The 22,433-nt window shown below is 54.3% G+C and overlaps 1 protein-coding gene across 1 annotated transcript in view; it reads left to right on the top strand.

Annotated features, from left to right (window-relative positions):
- Positions 1 to 22,433, top strand: part of LOC308567371 (cadherin-23-like) — a gene marked incomplete at both ends in the record, with an annotated part of 250,272 nt that overhangs the window by 172,892 nt on the left and 54,947 nt on the right. Inside the window, 2 exons of the mRNA XM_081158790.1 lie at positions 16,307 to 16,456; positions 16,935 to 17,093. Coding sequence (XP_081014916.1) covers positions 16,307 to 16,456; positions 16,935 to 17,093 — 309 coding nt within the window. The remainder of the gene's footprint in view (positions 1 to 16,306; positions 16,457 to 16,934; positions 17,094 to 22,433) is intronic.

Genomic DNA, 22,433 nt, shown 5'->3' with positions numbered 1-22,433 from the left:
CACCCTGGGAGCCATTCCAGCTGCCTCAAACTCTTCAGACCTGCTGATGTGCCCCAGGGCATGGACCTCCTGCTTTCCTACTTTCTAAAGCAATTTGAACTAGAAACCAAGCACTAAAAGCAGTGAAGAGAGGTGGGAGCTAGAGGGAAGGGCTGGCTGCCAGCTTCCATAAGACTGATGGAGGCTCCTGGATGTATGATTACTCTGGTATCCAGACCCTTCTTTCCCCTCTGTTAGGGAGGTAACTGGGATTGGCAGGAAATCACACACCTCCCACTGAATCCCCAGGAGGTATAAGAGAAGTGACCGAAATTCCTCTAAGATGCTGCACCTCTCATCAGTGAAGTAAAGCTGAGAGGAGGTAGGGGGTGAGGGCTCTGGTTCAGGAAGCAACCAAGACAAGGCACGTGGAGAAATAGAGGTCGGCATTGCCTTATCCTCATCCCCCCAGCCACAGTGCCCATCCTGGCTGCTCCTGTTTCTAAAAGATTATCTGCTGGTTCTGTTGCATAGTAGGGGTTAAGTGCCCACCCAAAGCAATTTCAGCACAGCTGGTACCTGGAATCCTGGGGCCTTGCTGAGCACCTTTGTCCCCACCCCCTTCTGCCCTAAGGCTGACAGTTCACTGGGCAGGGGTCCATTTGCAAGACCTCTGTTGTCTCACAGCTTTGGCTCACATTTCTAGGGTTTCTCCCCCAAGATTAGGCTCTCCAGGAAAATGTCTGTGGACTTCAAAGCCAAGCCGCTCTGGAAGGGAAGCCAAGGGGAGCAGGGCAGCCCTGTCTCTGCTCTTTCCCATTAATTTCTCCCCAGTTGCCTTCACCGAGGCTCTTATTATGACGATGATGATCATGAGGATTTTTCTGTGCGTGGCTGCATCCTGTGGTGTGATTCCTCTCATCGTGCTGAGCTCCAGCCTCCCCGAGGACCGGAGGGTGTCCTTGGCATGATTCAGACACCTCCTAATTTAGTCTCATCCATAATCTATTTAGCATGCTGTTTTCACCAGGCCCCATCCCTGGCGGGGTGTGAAGCAGGCAGGGCCTGTTTGGCAGGCATAGTGCCAGGACCCATTCCTCACACGCTTCCTGCCCCAGTGCCTGTGGCTCCAGCCCCCACCCCCCAGTGACTGGAGGTCATCTCTTATGCAATTTGGGGCATCAGTCCCCTTTCACCCACCTCTCTGGTGGTGGTCTCCTTCCCCATGCCCACCACCACCCATGCTTATGAGCAGGACTAGCATGGATGGGAGATAGTGGGAATCGTTTTATCGTGGGGATCACACTCCCTAAAAGCAGTGGCTGGTCTTCCTGAAGACCCCCACTGGGAGCAGAGCAGAACCAACAGCCCTCATTCTCCGTTCCTCTTCCTCTCCATCGCCGCTTGGCTGGTTCATGCCTACTATGGTGCCCCTTCACTGGGGGAACTGGTGAGTCCAATCTCACCCGAGAACATGGTTTCTTCCTCCCACACTCCCCCTACAGCAGTAGATGGTGTGTCTTGTTTGTCCCTGTCTCAAAAGGTAAGGCTTCTTGCAGCTCAACTGGGAGTTGTGCCTAAGGTTCTCACCCCATCACCGTAACCGTGGACTGTGAAACATCCTAGCAACAGGGACTGAAGAGTCCCACTGTGGCAAGGATGGGCCACCAAGGAGGGCACAGAGCCTCCTCCCCAGGGCCAGCGCCCAGTCGTTCTCCCCTGGGCTCCTGCTCACTCTGTGCCCTGGGAGGGGAGGCCAGTGTGGGGACCCAGCAGGAGAGGGCAAGAGACACCTCGTGGTGAAGCAAGGTTTCATAGGTGATGTTGTTACTCTGTCAGTGAAGGCATAGGGCAGACCTTCCCTTCTCCTTCTCCAGGCCTCAGTTTCTCCATCTGTTACCCACTTCATTTGAAAAAGGAATCAAAAGTAAGAAGGAATTTTTAAAATCAAAGTCATCATATGTTTACCTTGGGTTAGCCAGCGTTTTCCTCTCCTTCATCCTGACATGCGCCCTGAGTCTAGTGTCAAAAGGCAGGTGTCGCTGCTCTTCCCTCATGAGCAAAGCTATGCTCAGAGGGAACCTTGTACATAAAGTCACAGGGCAGAGCGAGAGGTACAGGTTGGCGAGTGAAGCACACAGGGCCTGGGGCAGGAAACAGTAAGGGATGCCCCAGGGGGCTCTAGCGTTGAGTGGGAGGTGGGAATTCATCCATTAGTTCATTTATTAGGTAACTATTTGCTGAGAAACCACTGTGTTGTGCATGTGATTGTAGGCACTGTTCCTAAGCGAACACAGCCCGCGTCCAGCCCCTGGGCAGCTTGTTGCAGTGGTGGAGGGCGAAAGAAACCAACAGGGAACAAATGTATACTGTCAGGTGGGGATGTGAGCCGCGAAGGAAAACAAAGCGGGGCAAGGGGTTTAAGGCAGTACTGGGAGCGGGCGGTCAGAGGAGGCCTCTCCGATAAGAGGACACTTGAGGAGAGACCTCAGTGAAATGGGGTGAACCATGTGGATATTTGGTGGCAGAGCATTCTAGGCAGGTGACAGCAGCAACTCCAGGGAGCAGCGAGCACAGCGGCTCCGAGGCAGGAGTGCGCCTGCACGTAGGTAGGTCGGGGAGGAGGGGAGGCATGTGGCCTACAGGAGGTCAGCCGGGCTGGGCCTTGTCAGGGCTCGCAGTCACAGACGTGAGGCAGGAGGCTACTGAGGGGACCGACGGAGCAGGGAGCAAGTGACTTGACCCGATCGAAGTTTCAAAAGGATACTCTGTAAATAACCCAGATGTCCATCAGCTGATGAGTGGATAGAGCAAAATGCTGTGTCTCCGCACAGGGGGATATTGTTCAGCCGCAAGGTAGTGAAGCTCTGGCAGATACGTGCTGCCACGGGGCTGAACCCTGAATGGCCACACAAGGTGTTTGACCTGAGCAGTTAGAAAAGCGGAGGTCTTGCTTCCTGAGGAGGTGAAGCAGGAGCTTTGGCGAGGGGGAGGCAGAATTCATAGGTTAGCTTTCAGCATATTATGTGTGACATGCTTGTTAGACATGCAAATGGAAGTGCGGGTAAGTGTTCAACAGGCAACTCGGGGTGGCGGAGGGGTTCCGCATTTGCAGCGTTTGCTGATTTCTGTGATGCTGCTCCTACCATGGCCAAACTCCAGCTGTGGAGGTGACCTCACTGGCTCTCCGAGATCCTGGAAATCTAACCGGAGCCTCGAGCCAAGGAGGCTCCAGCCATCACTCTGTGGCTCTGGCTGGGGGTGGAAATGGAAGCATTGCCAGACCAGTGTCTGGATTGTATTTAAAGCCACAGGTCCAGCTGGACTCACCTGCAAATGGGGTGCAGGTAGAGCAGAGAGCAGGGCTGGGGCTGAGCAGCCCCCGGGCTCCCCAGTGTTAGGGGAGATGAGAATGAGCCAGTAAAGACACTAAGAAGGAACTGCCCCTGGGGTAGGAAAGGACTAAGAGGGAGCTTTGGGGACAGGAGAATGAGGCAGTGAGAGGACGGGGCTCTTAACAGAGAGAGGGGCAGGACTCAGGGGAGGGAGGGGCAGCCCTCCCTAACTTCCAGCAACAGTCCTCAGCATTTGAATCTGTGTTTACTCTTCTGTTTTCAGCATGACTCTTAATTGCCCTCATTAGGGAATGTCCTAATATGCTACCTTGTACAGAGAAGCCTACTAGGCTTTTTTTTTTTTTTTAAACCCACTTCACCCTCTTCTTCCACCTGTTTTAAAGCGGTCCCCTGGCACACCCGTGGCTCAGCCCTAGGGGGATGCAGGATTCCCCCCAGCTCTGCGGTCTGTGCAGATGCGCTAATTCTGTCCCATACCCATAGGGACAGGATTGTGCTTAGGTAAGCAGGCTAGTAGGGTGAAGTGAGAATCAGGGGATCTGGAAGGCACTATGCCAGTGAAGCAGCCAGGCTCAAAGGCTGCATCCTGCGTGATTCCGTGACACTCTCAAAAAGACAAAGCTATAGTGATGGAGGACCGACCAGTGGTGAGCAGGGGTTAGGGTGGCAGAAGGCTGATTGTAGAGGGACAGCACAGGGAGTTCTTGGGGTTATGGGACTGTTCTGTATCCTGGCTGTGATTTAACACATGAATCTACCCATGTGTTAAAATTCATAGAACTGAATACCCTAAAATATGTGTTTTATTGCATGTTAATCATAAAAATTATAAATTATTGACGACCTCTCCACTAAACCAACCCTCCACCCACCCATTCCCAAAAAAGGTGAAGTGAAAGGTTCCAGCATAAATAGCACCACTAGTGGCCTTTTAGACTCAGCAATATCCTTCCCTTGCTGTCATTTAACTCCTCCAGTATGTAATACGCACCCTCATGTAATATGCAGCCTCCAGAGGGAGGCTGGGGGGCCTTGAATGCCACGATGAGTTTGAACCTAATTCAGCAGGCAGTTGGGAGCCATTGATGGTTCTTGAGAATGAGTGATATCCTCAGAGCTGTGCTTTAGGTTGATTAATCTGGACACCAGGAGAATGAAGACAGTGACTGAGGGTAATAGCAGATAGGATGAATGGGCAGGGGCTGCGTGTGGGATCTGCAGGAAAGGCAGCGGTTGGACTGAGGGTAGAATTTGGAATCCCAGAGATGAGACAGGAGTGGCAGGCTAGGAGGAGGGAAAGAAGATGGGAGCTGCCACATTCTGCCATTACTCTGCTGGGCAGTGGCCATGCCTTGTTGGTATCATCTTTACCTCATTTTAGTTCCTCATCTGAGTGGCCTGCACCCATCCTTGCCTGCTCTCTCTCGCTCTCTCTCTCTCCCTCTCTCTCTCAGGCTCTCTATTTCTGTCTCTATTAGTTTCTCTTTGAATCTGATTATCTCTCTTTCCCCATTTCTGCACTTCCTCCAACCTCTGTCTTCTGATTTTTTCTCACACCCTCACATTCGCAGATACACACATGTAGCTCATTCATTTATGCACTTATTCCTTTGTCCACTTAACCATAGTTATTGTGTGGCCAACACATGTGCCTTGGGAGATGTGGAATGTGTCAATATGAGGGGCTTTGCAGGCCTGGGCAGCTGTGCCTGGGTTTGACTCTGGGATACTCAGTGGCTGCTCAGTGGCATGTGGGGCTGTCGCGAGGCATAGTCATCCATCTGCCGGGAGCTCAGCATCCTGTCTCAGCCCAGGACCCATTTCTCGGGGTATTTGTGATGTCTTTGTTCATGGGGAAGGGGACCCAGATCTGGGCAGCTTCACCTGGCATAGGGCTGGGAAGGGACAGGAAATCACCCACTTTCTTTTGGCTCCCAGGACTCCTAGATTCATGGCCTCTAAATAGTTGTGAGCTCTGTCCTCCAGGCCTCCTGAAGGCAATGGGATCCCTCATTTTAAAAGGCAGCCCAGAGAAGGCAGACAGTTTACCTGAGGTCACAAAAGCACACCAGCTCCAGGGTCCTCTCCTTGCCTCCCACCCTACTAGCCCTCCCAGCCCCTTCCCTGCCACACTGAGGCACAGGGAAGACAGACTGCTGTTGGAGAGGGACAGGAATACAAAGTGGTGGGATTAGCAGCAGGCAGTGTCCCCTCCTGATTTCCATAAAGCGGTTAGATTTCTCTTCCTGGCCACACATTTCTCTCTCTGTGGGAACGGGGAAATAGTTTTAGCATGGTAAGTAGACAGAGCCTGGCAGCTGCAGCGTGCAAGGCCCAGCTCCTAGTTCTGCGCCCATCCCCTCCCTGCTCCTCTGTCAGAGGCCCGAAGAGGTCCTGGACAGAAAGCACAGGGCTGCATGCCCTCTTGGTGAACCATCGAGACCTGTCCTCCTCCTGCAGGGGCCCTGTCTTTCAGGTCACATGGCTCTCCCCAGACAGAAGGGGCCCCAGAGAGAGGGAGGGACAATTCTGGGCTTGGGGCAGACTGGGATGCACACCCTTCTCCCCTGCATTTTGGACTGTCCTCCATGCACTGCTGAGAACACATACACCCCACTTTAGCCCCCTGCCCCAACCCCAGCCCAAACTCCAGTGTAGAGTTTGATGGTAGAGTGAAGGAGGGGTTTGAAGCTAGGTATGAGGGTGAGGTCCAAGTTGGCATATGCTGGTCAGAATGGCAGACTTTCAAGTTAGAAAAGTGGCCACCTGGGTTGGGAGGTGTGCCTGGGATACCAAGCAGGTCCCTGAGGAAGGAATTGTTAAGCTTTCCACTTGGGGTAGGTGCCTTTCAAATAGGGGCGCATGCAGGAGGAAGGGAAGGCAGAAGAGGGCATGGCCTCACTCCCTTGGGATTTTGGGGGTGAGGGGAGTGGAACAGGTTGTCCTGGAATTAAGAGCTCAAGCCTCATAAATCCTACATGGCACCTTCTGTCCTTTGTGTGAATTACCAGTCCAGGTGGCCTGAGACAGCAGCCTTGTATGTGCGGGCCTGGAAAGGTTGCTGTAACCACAGACCTTCCACTAAAGCTTGCCCTCTCACCATGCCCACAGGCACTATTAAGGGGAGCCTAGCCCTCCTGGCCAGTCCCCCTAAAGCCACTGTTTCAGTAAGTGCCCACTGGGCTGATTGCTCTGGAGGTCCAGGGCAGCCCAAGATGGAGTCCTACCAGAAATGGCTATTTGCTTGGGGCAGAGAAATGGGGTCAGAGTGGAGGGTTCCAACTCTGGGGGTGGATATTATAAGCTTTGCTGTATCCAGTGGACAAAGGTGGCACCTACGACCCTGCCCCAGACAGGACCCACCCACCCAGAGCAATGGCCACCAAGGCCGAGTAAGAGCCGCTCGTCAGCTGTGCACCTGTCCTCACTGGTCAGGACCAGCTCCTGTGTGTGAGTTACATGGGGGCTTGAGCCTCTGAGGTCACCTCAGCCTTTGGGGAGCACCTATAGGACCTGGGCTAGCATAGCTGGAACTAGATGCTTAGAACCCCTTGTTTACCACACCAGGTGCACGACCTCCATGCCTGGGCAGTGGTGCCAATTGACCCCTCAGACAGCTGGTAGAGCTGGGGACAAACTCTCAGGGTTTACCCGAGACTGCCCAAGTTTTAACACTAAGTTCTAGGTCCTGGGAACCCTCTCAGTCCCAGGCAAACTGGGACAGCTGGTGCCCCATCATCTCTGATTCAGGCCTGAGAGGTGGCCCACTCCCAAAGCAGAAAAAAATGAAGCCTCTGAGCCAAACAAGCCTAGAATGTGGAAAAGAGATAGCAGGGCTGATCTATTACCGTTGACTTGGGCTTTGCTGGGTCCCTGGAGTTGGGACTCTGCCCGGAAAATAGGGGAAGGAGCAAGGAGAGAGGCAGGTCAGGTGTAGCTGAGTTTTGGAAGTGGGAGATTCCCATAATGCACTGCGGTGATGGGCTGCAAACTGAGAAAACAGAATGTGAAAGCACCTGACCCTCATTTACCTTAATGCAAGCGCCCAATGCACCTTGTAATCCATTTCCCAGGAGATCTGGGGCTGGCTGGCGGCACAATGGACAAGAGCCTTTCTGAGGGCGGGGGGGGGGGGAGGGCATGCATGTGCAGGTGAAGAGCACCTGCCCACCCTGCACCCCCTCTATAGACACGTCTTCTATACACACGTCCGTGCGATGAAATTGACAGCTCTCTAGTAGTCTTTCCCCAAAGTGCCAGATGCCAATCGGATTGAATTAGATTTCACAAGGGTTTTTGCAATACGTGGAATTCACCAGCAAATTACTCTTAAAGAGGGAAAATCAATCATTTGGAGCAGAGATAAGCTGACGGCAAGGCAGCCTGGGATTGATCCCGTCTGTGCAGGCGTGTGTGGAATCCGCCAGATAACCTGGGGGGGGGGGGGGGTCTGGCAGGGAGAGACAGGCTGGGCGGGGGGGGGGGGCAGAAAGGGGGAACCAGGAAGGGCAGCAGGAGGAGGAGAGAGGAAAAGAGATGGAGACAAGGAGAAGCAGAATAGAGGGAGGGGAGGGGGAGGAGAGGGGAGGGGGAAAGCAAAAAGAGAGACAGAAGGAGAGGGGGAAGGTCGGAAAGGGAATGAGGAAAAGATAAAGGAGGAAAGACAAAGACAGGAGAGGAGTGGGAGAAGGCCCGGAGAGGGAGGGGCCTTGAGCTGGAGGAGTGGAAAGCAGCGGCGAAGAGCACAGCAGGTATCAGTGGGTTCTCAGAGAATCACCCAGTCCAGACTTCCCATTTTGTAGATCAGGAAACTGAGGCCCAGAGAGCACAGGGTTTGCCTCAGTCACACAGGGATGAATGGCAGGCCCGTGCTGCTCAAGGGTCCAAACCACAGAGGGGTTTGGGAAGGGGCTTCAGATGGGCGAGAGCCTGAAATGAGGGCTGTTCCCTTCACCCTGATGCAGGCCGAGAGGTGGCCCACTCAGGGTGGAGAAACCCAGGCTTTGAGGGCTAGACAAGCCTGGAGTGCACAAGAGAAAGAGCAGGGCTGAGCTACCACCCTGTGACATGGGCTTTGCTGGGTCCCCAGGTTGGAATTCTGTGCCTCAGATCAGGAGGAGATGGGAGGGACAGGAGGAGGCAGAAGGTGGTCCCTCACCCAGGAATTGCCAGGGAAGTGCCAGAATCCATTGTCCTGGACTCTGAAACTTGGAAGGTCCTTGGGGTTGAGGCAGGGGTAGGGGACAGTGACCGCCACAGGGCTCCTTCCCATCGTCCCCTGGACTTCATCTTCATAGTGGGCTGCCTGGTGCACTGAGCATGGGACAGCTGCCCTGGGGAGGCCAGGCCAGAGAAACGCGGCACCCCCCTCAGGTGTGGGGGCCTGGAGGGAGAAGCTGCAAGCTCTGAGGTGAAGGGGTGAGGAGAGTGGGCCTCCTGCCAGGGTTCACTTCGGCACATCTGATTGGGGTTAATTGAGTGAAAGGATAGACAGCAGAGTGATAAGGAATCCAGTGGGCTTTGATTTTCTGCCGCTCAATAGCATGGATTAGACCAACAGAGCCCTGGAGGAGGGAGGCAGAACTAGGGCCCCTGCCCCGGGCTGGGGCGTCCCCTCACCCCTGCACACGGCCAAGCCTTCGTGCCTTCTTTGCCTGCCCCTCATTCCTGGCCAAGGTCTAGAAATCAGCCTCTCCCTATTCCCTCCCTTCTAGAACAATAACAAGTCTCTTTTATTGAGCACTTACTCTGTCCCAGGCATTTTACCAAGACTTTGCAGTTCACCCACAATAGCCCTATCAGGTAGCCTTTATTCTGCCTATTTTGCAGATGAGGAAATTGAGGCTCAAGAAGGTAAAATCCTTTGGGCAAAACCACACAGCTGCAAAGGGCGGTGCTCCAACCTGGAGTCAGGCCTAACTCCAAAGGCTGTGTGCTTTTAGCCACCACTGAAACTCAGGGCTTCCCTCCCTGACATCACTGGTCGCGGGGCTCTTCCCTAGAGGTGTGACTTCTGGACAGGGCTTCTGTGACAGTGGCACTACGGAATGGGGGGGCATCTCTGCACTCCAGGTCCCCAGCCCTGTTCGCAGCTTGGGCTGAGGGTGTCCCACCTGTCTATAGCATTCCTTGGGCGCTTCACAAGTTCCCTGGCCCATCTCTATCTTGATTCACAACACTGCACCCCCACCCCTGCCAATGTAAAGGCCACCTTGGTCCTTGCTGCCCTTCCCTAGTCCACCCTGCATTTGCATGACCCTAGTCTTTCCTCTTCAGTTAAAAGGAATTAAGGCCCCTCCAGGGCACATTGTAGTTCACAGGGTGGGATGAGGTTCCCTAGCATTTGGGGTACAAAGGAAAAATGCGTTCAAGGCTCCTGCCATTGGGGAGCCTACTGTCTAAGGTAAGAAAACATAACTCAGGTGTCACCCACCAAAACATGGTGGGGCAAAGAGATGACAGTGCTTCTTAACTCTGTGAGCATGCCTTATTCTGCCTACTTCCCAGATGAAGAAACTGAGGCTCCAGGAGTGGAAGCGAGCTGCCCAAGGTAACACAGCTAGGAAGTGACAGCCTGTCCCCACACCCTGAACTTTACTCTCTCCACCACATCACACCACTGGGTCACCAACCCAGCTACTACCCTGCCCCAAAGTGAGGAGAGATGAGCACTGCCTTGGGGTTAACTGGTGCCACCATCAGAAGGGAGGTGCCTCAGGGTGGGGAGAACCAGGCAAGAGCCAGAGGGGTGGAGGAGGTATCTGCAGACATCACATCCAGGGAGGGAGTCTGGGGGTGGGCCAGGCCTCCCCTCCTTTGGGGACTAGGTCACCTGCAGAGGGAAGTACCAGTGTCCAGAGCCCACAGGTGATGACTGAGAGCCATACTCAGAGAAAACCCAGCACCCCCATGTCGGTCCACCTGCAGTGGCCAGCCTGAATCTACAACTCTAAGAGGAGGGGAAGTCCCAGGTGTGGCTGTCCTTAGTGTAAATCTCATTCTAGGTCCCCTCGGGGTGGGTGTGAGCATTCAGTGAGCAGATGCTCATAGCAGACCCAGCCCAGAATAACCTCTCAATAAAGAGTTGGAAAAAACACTGGGCCAATTCATGGAGCCACTGAGCTGGTCACTGCAGAGAGACAAGGAGTATCTGGGCAGCGAGTGCCTGCTCTGACTGCTCTCAAAGTCACCCCTCCACTTCCAGCAGGGGGGACGAGGTTTGGGGGAGTTGAGGGACCCAGCCCCGTCTGGCAGCAGTTGATAACGGAGGGACTGTCGAGCTGCCCTCCACGGGGGGTGGCAAGACTTCAGTCACCAGAAGCAAAGAACGGCTTGCTGCACTGGGTGGGGATCTGCAGAAGCAGGATGTCTTTTCCCCTCCCAGTAAATAAAAAAGCAGAACCGTCACAGCCCCACAGCAGCCACTGGCTCCCCAGCCTGGTGAGGGAAGGGCGGGCGCTGCTGCTGGGCTCCAGGACCCGCAGCTGCCAGCTATCAGCCTTCTCATCACCTCTCCCAGCTGGAGGAGAATTTAATCCACCCGGTTCCTCTCCACGCACCCTGGGACTCCTTTTGATGTTCCTCTTTATCTCCCTTCCCAATAAAATTGCCCCTCAACAGCTCCAAAAGGGCCTCCTGCCTCTCCCCTCCTCCCTCCCTCTATTTTCACCCCACAAGCAGCCCCGTGGGGACCTGGCAGTGAGCAGTGAGGGGTGGGGAGAGGCCCAGCCAGGCTGGGGACCAATAGAGCTGCGCCCACCACCAGCCCTGGCTTCCCTAACCTGGGTCTTGCTCTTTGACCTTGAGAGAGGTGCCGCGTGGAGAGTGGGGAGGAGTCCACAGTGCTCTTCTGGCTGCATTTGGAGCAGCGTTTTGCAGTGGGAGGGGCACTCAGGAGGCCCGGGGAGGGGCGATTAAGAGCTTAGACTCTGCAGGAGTCAGACTCCAGGTGGACTCCTTCGATGGCAGCTGTGCGGCTTAAACAAGTTACCCTCTCTGGACTCAGTTTCCTTCTTCGTAAAGGGGGTGGCCCGATGCTGTTGTCACTTGACTGGTGGGAAGCTTCTGGGTAAGTTATGTGAGCACATCGTTGGTGTATGATAAATGGGAGTGGTTGTTATATGAAGCTCCCACCCAGGGCTGCAGTTAATAGGGGTTGTGCACCAACTTAGTGAATTGGATAGGTAAATATCACACCCACACATCCTAAGGGGCTGTCACCAGCCAAGTCCCAGAAGGAACTGGGCCTCTGGGCAGGTTCTGAAAGGGACAGGCTGAGCATTTGAGGGGACTGAGCCAGAAGGTAGCCCTGGGGTCTCAGGACAGCCATGTGAGGGGTCCTGACAGCTGCAGTGTCAGGCCTGGTGAACCTCCGACCACTGCTGGCAGGTCAAGGAAAGGGAGGGACCTCATCTCATGAGACTCAGAGACCCAACAGGGTGCCCTGCGGAGCAGGAAACCCAGCGCTCCACCCTGGCCAGGTCCACAAGCTGAACCTACACGGAACCCAGCACCACCTTCCAGGCACCTCTCCAGCGCCTCCCTCTCTGCCTGTTCACGTGATCACAGCTCCAGCACCCCCTACCCTGAGATTTTTAACTCCGCTTTCTCTCTCCAGCTGCTCATCCACCATATCCGACTGATTTTCTTCACTGTCTTGGACTTGCTCCTTCCCTTGCCTTGCTCCATGCGGGAGATTCTCAAATTTGAGCGTGTATCAGAACACCTTGGAGGGCTTGTTTAAACAGAGCTGGGCCCAGTCCCTAGAGTTTCTAATTCGATTGAACTGGGTGTGGCCAAGAATTTGCATTACTAACAAGTTTCTAGGTGGTGCTGATGCCAGTGGTCCCTGTACCACACTCAGAGCACCACTGATCTACCCTGATAGCTCTCATCTTTCCTCAGATGCACATTTAAATGAACAATCTGGAGAGCATTACGAAACCCTGATATCTGGTCGCATCTGTCCCTCCCACCCCGCAGGTCTGGTTTCCTTGGTTTGGGCGCCTAGGCATAGGGATATTTTTCAGTTCCCCAGGTGATTTTTGTGTGTGGCCAGTAGAGAACTGCCACTCTGCCTCTCGCCTGCTCACACCTCTGCATCCCTGTGTCTGATGTCTTCCCAACCTGTGCAATGTGGTGCCTTTGAGAGCATCGGAAAAAGTGCAGCTGTCTGGGCTCCACCCCGAAGGATTCTGATGCAGTGGCCCTGGACGCCTGCGTGTCTTTGCAGATCCCCACTGGGAATTCCGATGTGCAGTCAGATGAGAAGGACTGCACTGCTGTGACTAGCCCATGGCTGCCAAGTTCACCTTCCTCTTTTGAACTCTGCTCCAGAGAGCATGGAGTGGCTCCCCCGAAGCTAAAGTCCTCAAGATGGTACCTGAGGTGGGACTTCGGGAGGCCCACAAAGCCTCCCATTATCCCAGCAATCAGACCAGCTGCCCTGAATAGACCTTTTGCAAACCAGCTCACCCGTGGTCTCATCATTAATTATTCATTCCCAGCTCCAAGCCTTTGCTTAGGCCAGTGGTCTTCAAACCGTGGTCTCAGACCACTAGCACATTGGCATCACCTGGAACTTGTTAGAAAGGCAAACTGCAGGCCCCAACCCAGACCCACTGAAGCAGAATTCCTGGGGGAGGGCAGCAATCTAGTTTAACAAAGCCTCCAGGTGGTTCTGATATACCCTAAGGACTAAGAACATGCTCAAAGCCACTTCCTCCACCTGGCATCCCTTCTCTGTGAGTCTCTTTTCTTTCCCTTCAGCCCTTAAAGCCAGCTCAGAGCTCCCGTCTCAGGGCAGCCTCCCCTGCTTGGGCTCCCCCGCTGGTGTTCTAGATTCGGCCCTGAGTGCTCAGTGTTACTGTCTCAGTTTGTTCTGCTAACTCATATTGCCCTGGAGCTGCGTCTGGGGGACACCCATATCAGGCCCTGACTCCACTTCCTTTGGCCTGAGGCCACCCCAGCCAGGGAGCTTATCCTCGCTTTGCCACCAGCCACCTGTGCAGGGGGCATTCAACCTCTCTGAGCCTCATCTCCTCTGGAGGGGTTTCCAACCTTCAGCCTTCTTTCATCTCCACCCTGTGGCCAGTGGGAAGAGAAGGCACAGAGTAATAGGTGAGGAAAAGCTGCTGAAGCCCATCACTCTCTGAGCACCTACTGTGTGCCTGCTGCCACGTGAGTTTACACTGCCTGACGCAGGTCCGTGTCCTCAGGGGGTTCCTGCCATTCCACAGTAACCACAGAACAGTGCCTGGCAAAGAACAGGTGGCCAGGAAATGTGTGCTGTGCTGTTACTGTTATTATCCTCATCTATTTGTACAGTTATGGAACAATCTCGAAGACATAGCTTTAAGTTAAAAAAACAATCTGACATAGAGCAATGTGTATAGCGTGCTTCTGTTTGTGTCAAAAAGGGGAGGCGTAGGTACACACGCTCGGATATGTGTGGTTCCTGGGAAAGAGGCCCAGGGCTGGGGTGTAGTGAGAAGCCTCCTAAGAAGGCTGGGGCAGTGGAGCAAGCAAGATGGTTCTGTGCTCTTGACACTTTTGAATTAAGTGAATATTCTCCATGTCTGTGTTTATCATGTCTTTAACATTTTCTGTGTTAGGAAATTTGAAACATGGCAATCCTTGGGGTCACTGCCTGTAGGGGGTTTGGCCAGGCTCCTGGGAGTAGGACATGGGGACATGGCCCTTCCTCTCCCAGCCTCCTTCACCCCCCTTCCACCCCCTCTGGGTAGGGACTCAGTGAGCTCAGGGAGACAGGAGCCCAGTCCTGCCTCCCACTGTGTGGCCTTGTACCTCTTCCTCTGCGTCCCTCCCCCTCCTCTGGGTGTGGGGCTGCATAGCCCTCCCCAGCACCTATGAACATGCACCCACCCCCTCCTCGGCACCTCTAGAGGCTGTGGCCCATCAGAGGCAGAGGGGGCTGTTCGTCTGGAGCGGGGTGTGTTCCTGGGGTCCCTCTTGGCCCCTGTTTCTTACCCTGACCTTGGATCTCACCATCTTTTCTCTCTGGTTCCTTCTTCCTCTCCATACCTCTCCGGCTCCTTCTCTGTCTCCATATCCTTTGACTGACCAACTCCCACTGATAGAACTTGGTAAGTGAGCCTGGGAAGGGCTGGGGCGGGGGCGGCATGGTGGGTGCCGAGGGAAGGGGGCTTCACGGGCTGTTGCTCAGCCTGCCCCCACCCTCTCAGGCCTCCAGGTTTTGGGGGAGGGGCCCAGGTCTAGGGGAGGGAGAAGTGTTGGTGTCACCTGCTCAGAGCTGTCACACTCCGTCAGCTTTGACTATTAGTGCCCCTTCGGGCATTTAATTGATCCCCTCCATCTGACTGATGGATTCCACACCAGGGACAACTGGAAACTGCACAGCCCGACAGGGCCAGAGGAGCATTGCCTTCACAATCATGGGAGCCACTCTGAGCTGGGGGCTCTGGAGGCCCCGGTGCTTGCCAGGACCCCAAGGTTGGCAGGAGAAGCTAAAAGAGCTCCTTTCCCATCTCTCTCTCAAACCCACTGAGCTGATAACAGGGCACGGGACTGCTTCCAGGCTCTCAGAAAGGGCTCAATATAGGAAGTGTCCTTGTTTTGCCAATTTGTGGTTCTAAATGGAAACAGCTCAAGAGACTGATGGGTAAATGTTAACATGCATTCATTCCACAAATGTGCTTGAGCATCTGTGGGACAGCTCCAGGCATAAGAACCATGTGGCTTCTCAGGCTTTGTGGAGGGTGTCATTCCTGGCTGAACTCCTGGGCGTCATTTTCAGGCTCCCGGGTTGCCTGACTGCCCCCTTCTCAGCAGGAACAGGGTCCAAAAGGGCCTTAACATCCCTAGGCAACTCAGAAGAGAGGTGTGCTTCCCTTTCCAGCCTCCAGTCCCACACAAACGTGTACAGGTGGGCTGTGCTGGTACTGGGCCTGGGGCAGGTGATGCAGGACAAGCAGGGGGCCTGAGAGCCCAGGTCAGTGACTTGGTATCTGCAGCAGGGGTCAGGAGAGGCTTCTGACTGGTTGGTTACAAACCACATGCCACCTGCCTAGGTTAAAGGGAGGTTGTTGGGGGGTAATTCCCCCTTTTGTGCAGGAGGTTGAAGAGGTTGAATCACTTTCTGAGCAGGCCAGACTCAGGCCGTGTCTCCCACCTTCAGCGGTGGTCCCCCTCCTGATCTGGGAACTTGGCCAACATGGAGACGTCACACGCTTTGTGTGATGAGATGAGCAACGTCTGAGGGCTCCTCATTAGGATAATCAAAAACACCTAACTTAGAGTGAGCAACCCCCCCATGTGAAACTATCGACTGAAACTAAGCAACTGGGCCTTACAGAACCTGCCAAGGGTGTGGCAGCTCTGACTGTCTGAGACTAAGTGTCCTCCAGGCTGCCAAGGGCTGGCCACAGTGTGGGGGACTCGGGGGTTCACTTTGCCACTCGGCCTATGGAATTATTCCTGTTCCATGTGTGTAAGCAGGCCAGTGTTCTCCCTGATCAACGCGTTCCAGAAAGAGGACAGGACCAGCAGTGCTCTGCTCTGTGTCGCGCCCTCCCCTGCCCAGGCCGACCGTAGACACTTGCTTCCCTCCCCTCCCTCCTGATCTCTTTCCTCCTCCCTGCTGCATTTTCCAGCTGGAAGAGCCCTCTCCACTTGGGGTCACTGGGACAGAGTAAAAGGAGCAGGAGTTGGAAAATGAACCAACCCACCTGCAAAGGATGTAGGCAGCTGACGGGTGATGAAGGGAGGAGCTGGAGGAGATTCTCAGAGTGCTAGACACGGGCAGGAGGGGGTCAGGGAGCTGGGTCAGGATCATTCAGCAGAGGCCGGGCACTGGGGGTGAGGGCCAGGCCAGCCCTGCCCCTGCCCCTGATCCACCTCCTGCACCAAAGCAGCTCTGTGCCTCCCGCCACACTCCAGGCCTTGGCCTCCTGCACCCTCCTGACTGGCTTCTCCCCCATTCTTAACCCCAGGGCCTGAACAGCATGTTCGAGGTGTACCTGGTGGGGAACAACTCCCACCACTTCATCATCTCCCCCACGTCCGTCCAGGGGAAAGCAGACATTCGCATCCGGGTGGCCATCCCCCTGGACTACGAGACCGTGGACCGCTACGACTTTGACGTAAGGCCCCTCTCACTACCTTCTTGGCCGGGTGGGAGGATTTCAGGTGAGGTGGGGCCAGGGGGTTGACACTATCCCCTTAAATTCCACCTCTTCCCACCCTTCCCTGGGGATCTGACTCACTGAGCTGTGGCAGGGTCTGGGCTGAGCCTCCCCTTTTCAGGGGCGACAAGGAAATGTCCAGGAATTGAGTGGAATGTTACCAGGCACTGCCAAAGCCTCAGAAACCCCCAGCTGGAGCTCTGCTGTCCAGACACTGCCAGCCCAACCCTCATCGGCTGCTCCCTTCCAGCAGAATCAGTGGACACTCTAGCCTATGACCACTGATGGAAGGACTCAGAGTAGCACACACCTGGGATGGGCAGTGACTCTGACAGGTGTTCTGGGTTGGGACCAGCAACAGCCCCAGGGGGACCTATAGGGACAAACACTCCAGAAACATGTGGGAACTTACCTGAGCCCTGTTCTACACACCCAGCTCTTTGCCAATGAGAGTGTGCCCGACCACGTGGGCTATGCCAAGGTGAAGATCACCCTCATTAACGAGAATGACAACCGACCCATCTTCAGCCAGCCACTGTACAACGTCAGCTTGTATGAGAATGTCACCGTGGGGACCTCTGTGCTGACAGTCCTGGTGAGTCCGACTGTCCTGCGGTGCCACTGTGTCCTGGGACCAACCATGGGGAAGCAGCTAGAGGGATTTTGCCCAAGGAGTCTGGGCAGTCAGGGAAGGGGTGCGCCAGCCTCTCGAGGTGGTGGTGGTGGTGTATTAAAGCATCTGGGCTCTCCTTGTTGGAGCTCCCTTGGCCAGGGCACAGTGTGGAAAAGGGATTGGCCTGAGGGAGGATGAGATTGGGCCAAGGATATGGTGGTTTTCTGCCTTGTCTGTGAGAGGGACAGCACCTGGGTAGGCAGGAGCCCTGGCAGTGTCCTCTAATGGGAAAAGGAGCCAGCCACCTCTGAGGAGGGTGGCCTTCCCTATCTGAGCACAGGCACCAGGAAAGAATGGGCTATGACTTAAGGGCAGTTGGCATCCCCAGCTGCCCTTAGTTTGGACTTTGATAAGGGGCCCCTCCCGGTGTCAATTTGTATCAGTCAGTACTTTTGGTTTCAAGGGACAGAAACTTGTGTTTCAAACAAAAAAGGATTGGCTCCTATAATTCAAAAGTATAAGTGATTTCAGGGATGGCTGCATCCAGGCACTCGGCTGAGCAGGAATTTGACTTCAGCACCAGGCTCTGTTTTTATATTGGCAAAAAGGGACACCAGCACCCCTAAGCTTACTTCTTACCAATTTATCAACCCTAGTCGAGGGAAAATTATTTTTCAGTAGTTCCAGCAAAAGTTCCAGAGCTGATTTTCATTGACCCAGCTTGTTGGGCCATCCTGGAGAGACTCATCATGGTTTGGATATACTAGAGATGTGTCATAATCCCCAGGGGTTGGGGTCACCCCCATGAAGATTATATGGCCAGAAAATGGGGAGAGGGCTATTTCAAAGGAGGTTCTGTTATAAGAAGAAAGAAGATTGATTACTGAGCAGATCAAAGTAGCAGTTGTGTGTTACCCAAGCTCTGGGTCTTGCCCATAGTAGGTGCTCAATAAACATTTTGGAGTTTTACTCCCTGCTGTCCCTCCCCACCCACTCTGAGGCCCCCAGAGTCCTCACTTCTATTTTTTGCTCTATCATGACGCCAAGCAGAGGCATTGCCTGCTGATCCCAGGCCCCCTACTCCAAAGTGTGTTTACTCTACAGACAGATGGTATGAAACTGTATTGAGCCCCCAGGCCCTTCCCATCTGACAGGTATTAATATTTCAAGCAGATGTTTAGCTAGGCAGGCCGTCAGATGTAAACAACAAGTCTGCTGGGGCTGCTCTCTTCCCCCTGCTTCCCCAGCCCTGGGCTTCACCGGCTTTTGCAAGGTGCTCCTTGCAATCAGTCACCTGGTGCTCAAGGCCCCACAGACCCTCCTGCAGCCCCTAGGGGCTGGGCCTTCTGGACCCAAAGAAAGTATCTTCAGGCCTCCAGCCACCTTTGAATGTCAGGGTGAAGGACACCCAAGCAGCTTGTGCTTCGGGGATCTCACAAGGGGGGACCCCCACCCCCACAGGCCTGGGACCATGTGGCAAAGAATTCAAGTGTCAGGTCCAGGCTTGGAGGGGGTCTAGGGATTCCTTCCTGGCATTCTTGCTGGGGACAGAGGGTCTCAAGAAACTGGATTTCCTCAAGCACTGAAGCAGTTTCTGAGCCTGCATGGACCCCTGCTGGGGGCCCAGGACTCCTTCTCCAGTTCCTGTCCCAGGCCCCTCAGGATGTGTAGAAGGTGAGTTCAGCTCCTCTGTGGCTGCCTGAGGGTCTCTGTCCAGAGCTGGCTCATCTGGCCAGCCTCCAGTGCTGAGTGTGTCTGTGAGAGCCATGCCCACCTCCTTCTCAGCCCTCCAGCCCCCATGTCTGTGGAATTGTGCAGACACGGGGGAGCTGTTCCACCCAATGATAAGCTCTAACACCAGGGTCATGCACCTAAAGGGGCTCAAGACCTAAAGTGAACAGTGTTGTGGGCCTGGTCTCCCTGCCTTTGCTGTGTGCTAATTCATCCAGGTCACCTGTAAGAGCCTTTATTTCCTCATGCAAAATGGTCATGAAACCCCCCAAGGCTGCTGCCAAGATGTGTGAACTGTAGATGTGAAGGCATCTCCCAGGTTACTCCCACCCATCATAACCTCAGCTCCGCAAGGTGCTTCCAGATCTCCTAGCAGTAGCAAGCTTTGTGGCCACACCACCCACACCCACCATGCTGCTCTCCCCTCCCTACTCTGCCAGTCTCTACTCAGCCCCTGGGCCAGCCCATCTCTCCATCTCCTTTGCTGCAGGTTATAGCTGCCTGCTCAGGGACTGTGAAATTCCTTCTCCCTGACCTTTACTAGGATGTTATTAAAATGTTTCATGGGCAGTTGTGTCAGGAAAAAATTATGAAGAAAAGGAAAATGTTTTAATTTGCACTGAAGGCTGAACAGAGCCTGCTGCGAGGGGCCTCTGCATCCACTCCCTGACATGGCCCTGTTTCTGTGGCTCATTGCTTATTTGGGGGGATGGCAGCAGTTTCAGAGTGACGTCAGGGAGCCAGAATATGAGGAGCTGTCTCCCCTAGTTGGTGGAAGGGCTGGACCTTTCCACCTCCCTGCTCCCTGGACCTCCCCCAGCCCAGGCTTTGAGGTCCTTACAGCCCCCGGTTATAACGAAATGAGTTTCCACTGGTGGAGGGGAAGTGTGGGGACCTAGAGTTCAAAGTCTTGACCTTCAGAACTGACTCCTTGGATGTCTCAGGCAGAAGCTATCTCCCATAGCACCTCATCTGTAAAATGAATCAGATGGATTAAAATGTGTCCATGGTCCTTTCTAGATCTAGTGCCTTGAGCTAGTCATGCCCAGAGGCAGGGGGATGACTGAGATGACCTCTGAGGACTGTTACTTCTATTGTTGCTGCTGCTGTAACAATCATTTCAACAGTTGTTATTGAGGACTAGCCGTAAACCACATACTTGAACGTGTTATTTCCAGCCTAAGTAGATGCTGTCATTCCCATTGCACAGGTGAGGAAACTAAGGTTTAGGGAGATTAAGTAACTGTCTGAGTCCCAGGGCTAGTAGGCAATTGAACTGGATTCACAAAAAGGCTGCCTGACCTCAAGCCACAGGCTCTTAACCACCAGGATGCCGTCCAAAAGGCTCTGTGTTGCACCACTGAGCCTGCCTTTTCAGTAATGTTCAGAGCAGAGGGCCAAGAGAGGAACTGGAAAGTGCTCTTGGCAGGACCCAGGTGGACAGGCCGCAGGGTCGCTTTAGGCATTTTGTCTCTGGGCGACACTCTGGGCCCTCAAGAGCCTCTGGTACCATCGGGTGAGTCTCCAGCTCTCGAGGTCCCTAGCTGCTCAGGGGTGGAAGCTAGGTGAGAATCTGCATTGATGGGAAGACCAGGTCAGGGAGCCTGGAGCACTTTGCCCAGTGAAGCAGGAATCCCAAGGCAGCCCAGAGCTGGCTTCATTAGGAAAGGCTTCCTGGAAGGAGGGGGGTGCAGGAGGAATGGCAGTGGAAGCCGGTCCTCTGACGGGTGACCACACAGGGGAGAGATGTGCAAGGGTGTATATACCCACACGTGGGGTGGGTAGGCATGTGCGGTATGTTTGCGGGGGCTGTGTGTACACACACATGCACATGCACACTATTGTGTCTGTACTTGTGTGTGCAACTGCATGCACTCGGTATGTGTATATAATACACACATTTGCGTGCATGCAGGTTCCTGTATGATGTTAGTGGCTCCCCGTCCTTGAGGTTATGTGGTTTGTTCCCCTCTCATATCTCCAGGCTGCTCTGATTCTCCCCTTCCAATCCTGCCTCCTGACCTGACAGCAGGAGTCAGGTGGGAAGATCATGGCCTGTCTTCCTAGGATTCTGCTCGGCTTGGGGCAGCCCCCCAGCCTGACCAGTTGGCACATGGGGCCTAGCAGGGTTCATGGGTGCCATTAGACATAGAGCAATCCAACCATTCATTGATTCCACAAAATTTTTTTAATACCTGTTATGTGTCAGGCACATGACCCTGAGGAGGCAATGGTGATGTGAGTCTTGCCCTCATGAAGTTACAGACTCCTGAGAAAGCCTGATGTTCATATTAAAAAGTGAATTTTTACATTAAGTATTACTTGCTGTGATGGACAGATCGGGGAGCTATGAATATCTATAAGAGCACCTGACCTTGACAGAGGTAAGGGAGGGCTTCCCTGGGGAAGTGGCAGTTGAGTAGGCATTAACGGGAGCAAGGGGAGAGAAGCACATTGGAGAAAGGGAATAGCATGTGCAGAGGCCCTGTGGCTGGAATGCAGTAAGGGGGATGTGCTGTACAGGAGGTGGAGGCCTGCTCTTCCGAGGCAGACTGGGCTCAACTATCTCTCTTCTTCCTGAATTGCCACCTACCCCAAACATAACCACTGGGCTGCTATTTGGATAGGGGAGAAGTCCTGTATCAAATCATCCACATTCTCTCACCTATTCCATGCTGGCAGCCTATGGTAGGCACTTGGGAAACAGCTGGCACAGGTTGTACTAGGGATGTGCAAGGAGCCAGCTTGGCCTCTTGCAGTATAGAGCTCATGTCCCTCATCCACCCCCAGCAAATGCCACTGACACCAAAAGGGAAAGATGTGTTGTGATGTCACTGCCCCGGCTCAGTCCTGGTGGATGTGAAATGTAGTGAGCCTCTTCCTCAGCTCTGTGGTCTCCAGGGCTCCCTCACCCTGCAGGCCCAAGGAAACACCCACACAACTCCCCTCCCCCTCCCCCGGCCCTGCCATGTTGCTGAATGCAGGCAATCTAACATGGGTGTCTCCTGGATTCTGAGAACCTGATGGCCCAGCCAGGTGGTCAGGATAGGCCTCAGGTGTTGCTCCCTGGTCCCTCCAGCCCCTTGCAGAAGGGCATGCTGCCCTGCAGTGTGAGGGAACACCTCTCAGCTGCATCAACCCCTGTAGGAGGAAACCTTGGCTGGGAACAAGACTTTGAAACCAGGGAGACCCAGGTTCAAATCCTGCTCTGTGAGCCTGGGCCAGTGCTTGTCTGTGTCTAACTCTGAGGAGGAGGGGCGAGGTGATCTGGGAAAGGGCTGCCCCACGCTGAGGGATCTGCAGGTGAAAGGCAGTGGATATGCAGAGAGGAGGAGGGAGAGGTGACTGACTAGGACAGGGAGTCCGTCGTAGGTGACTGCTGAAGAGAGACTTGAAAGATCACTGTGACTGCCAGGTGGAGAGTTGGGGGGTCCGGCAGGGTAGAAGCTGGGAGAGCAGGTGAGAGATGCTGGCTCCAGCCACGCAGGTGGCAGTGGAGAGGGAGAGGTGGAAGATTCAAGAGCATACCCTCTGAGCCCTCTCCTCTCCGAGCTCACGCACAGGTCTGGGCACCAGCTTCACCAGTCTCCT

This window comes from Miniopterus schreibersii (genome assembly GCF_964146895.1).
Source record: "Miniopterus schreibersii genome assembly, chromosome: 14".
In the NCBI taxonomy this organism is placed as follows: domain Eukaryota; kingdom Metazoa; phylum Chordata; class Mammalia; order Chiroptera; family Miniopteridae; genus Miniopterus; species Miniopterus schreibersii.
This window is presented reverse-complemented; position numbering and strand designations above follow the sequence as displayed.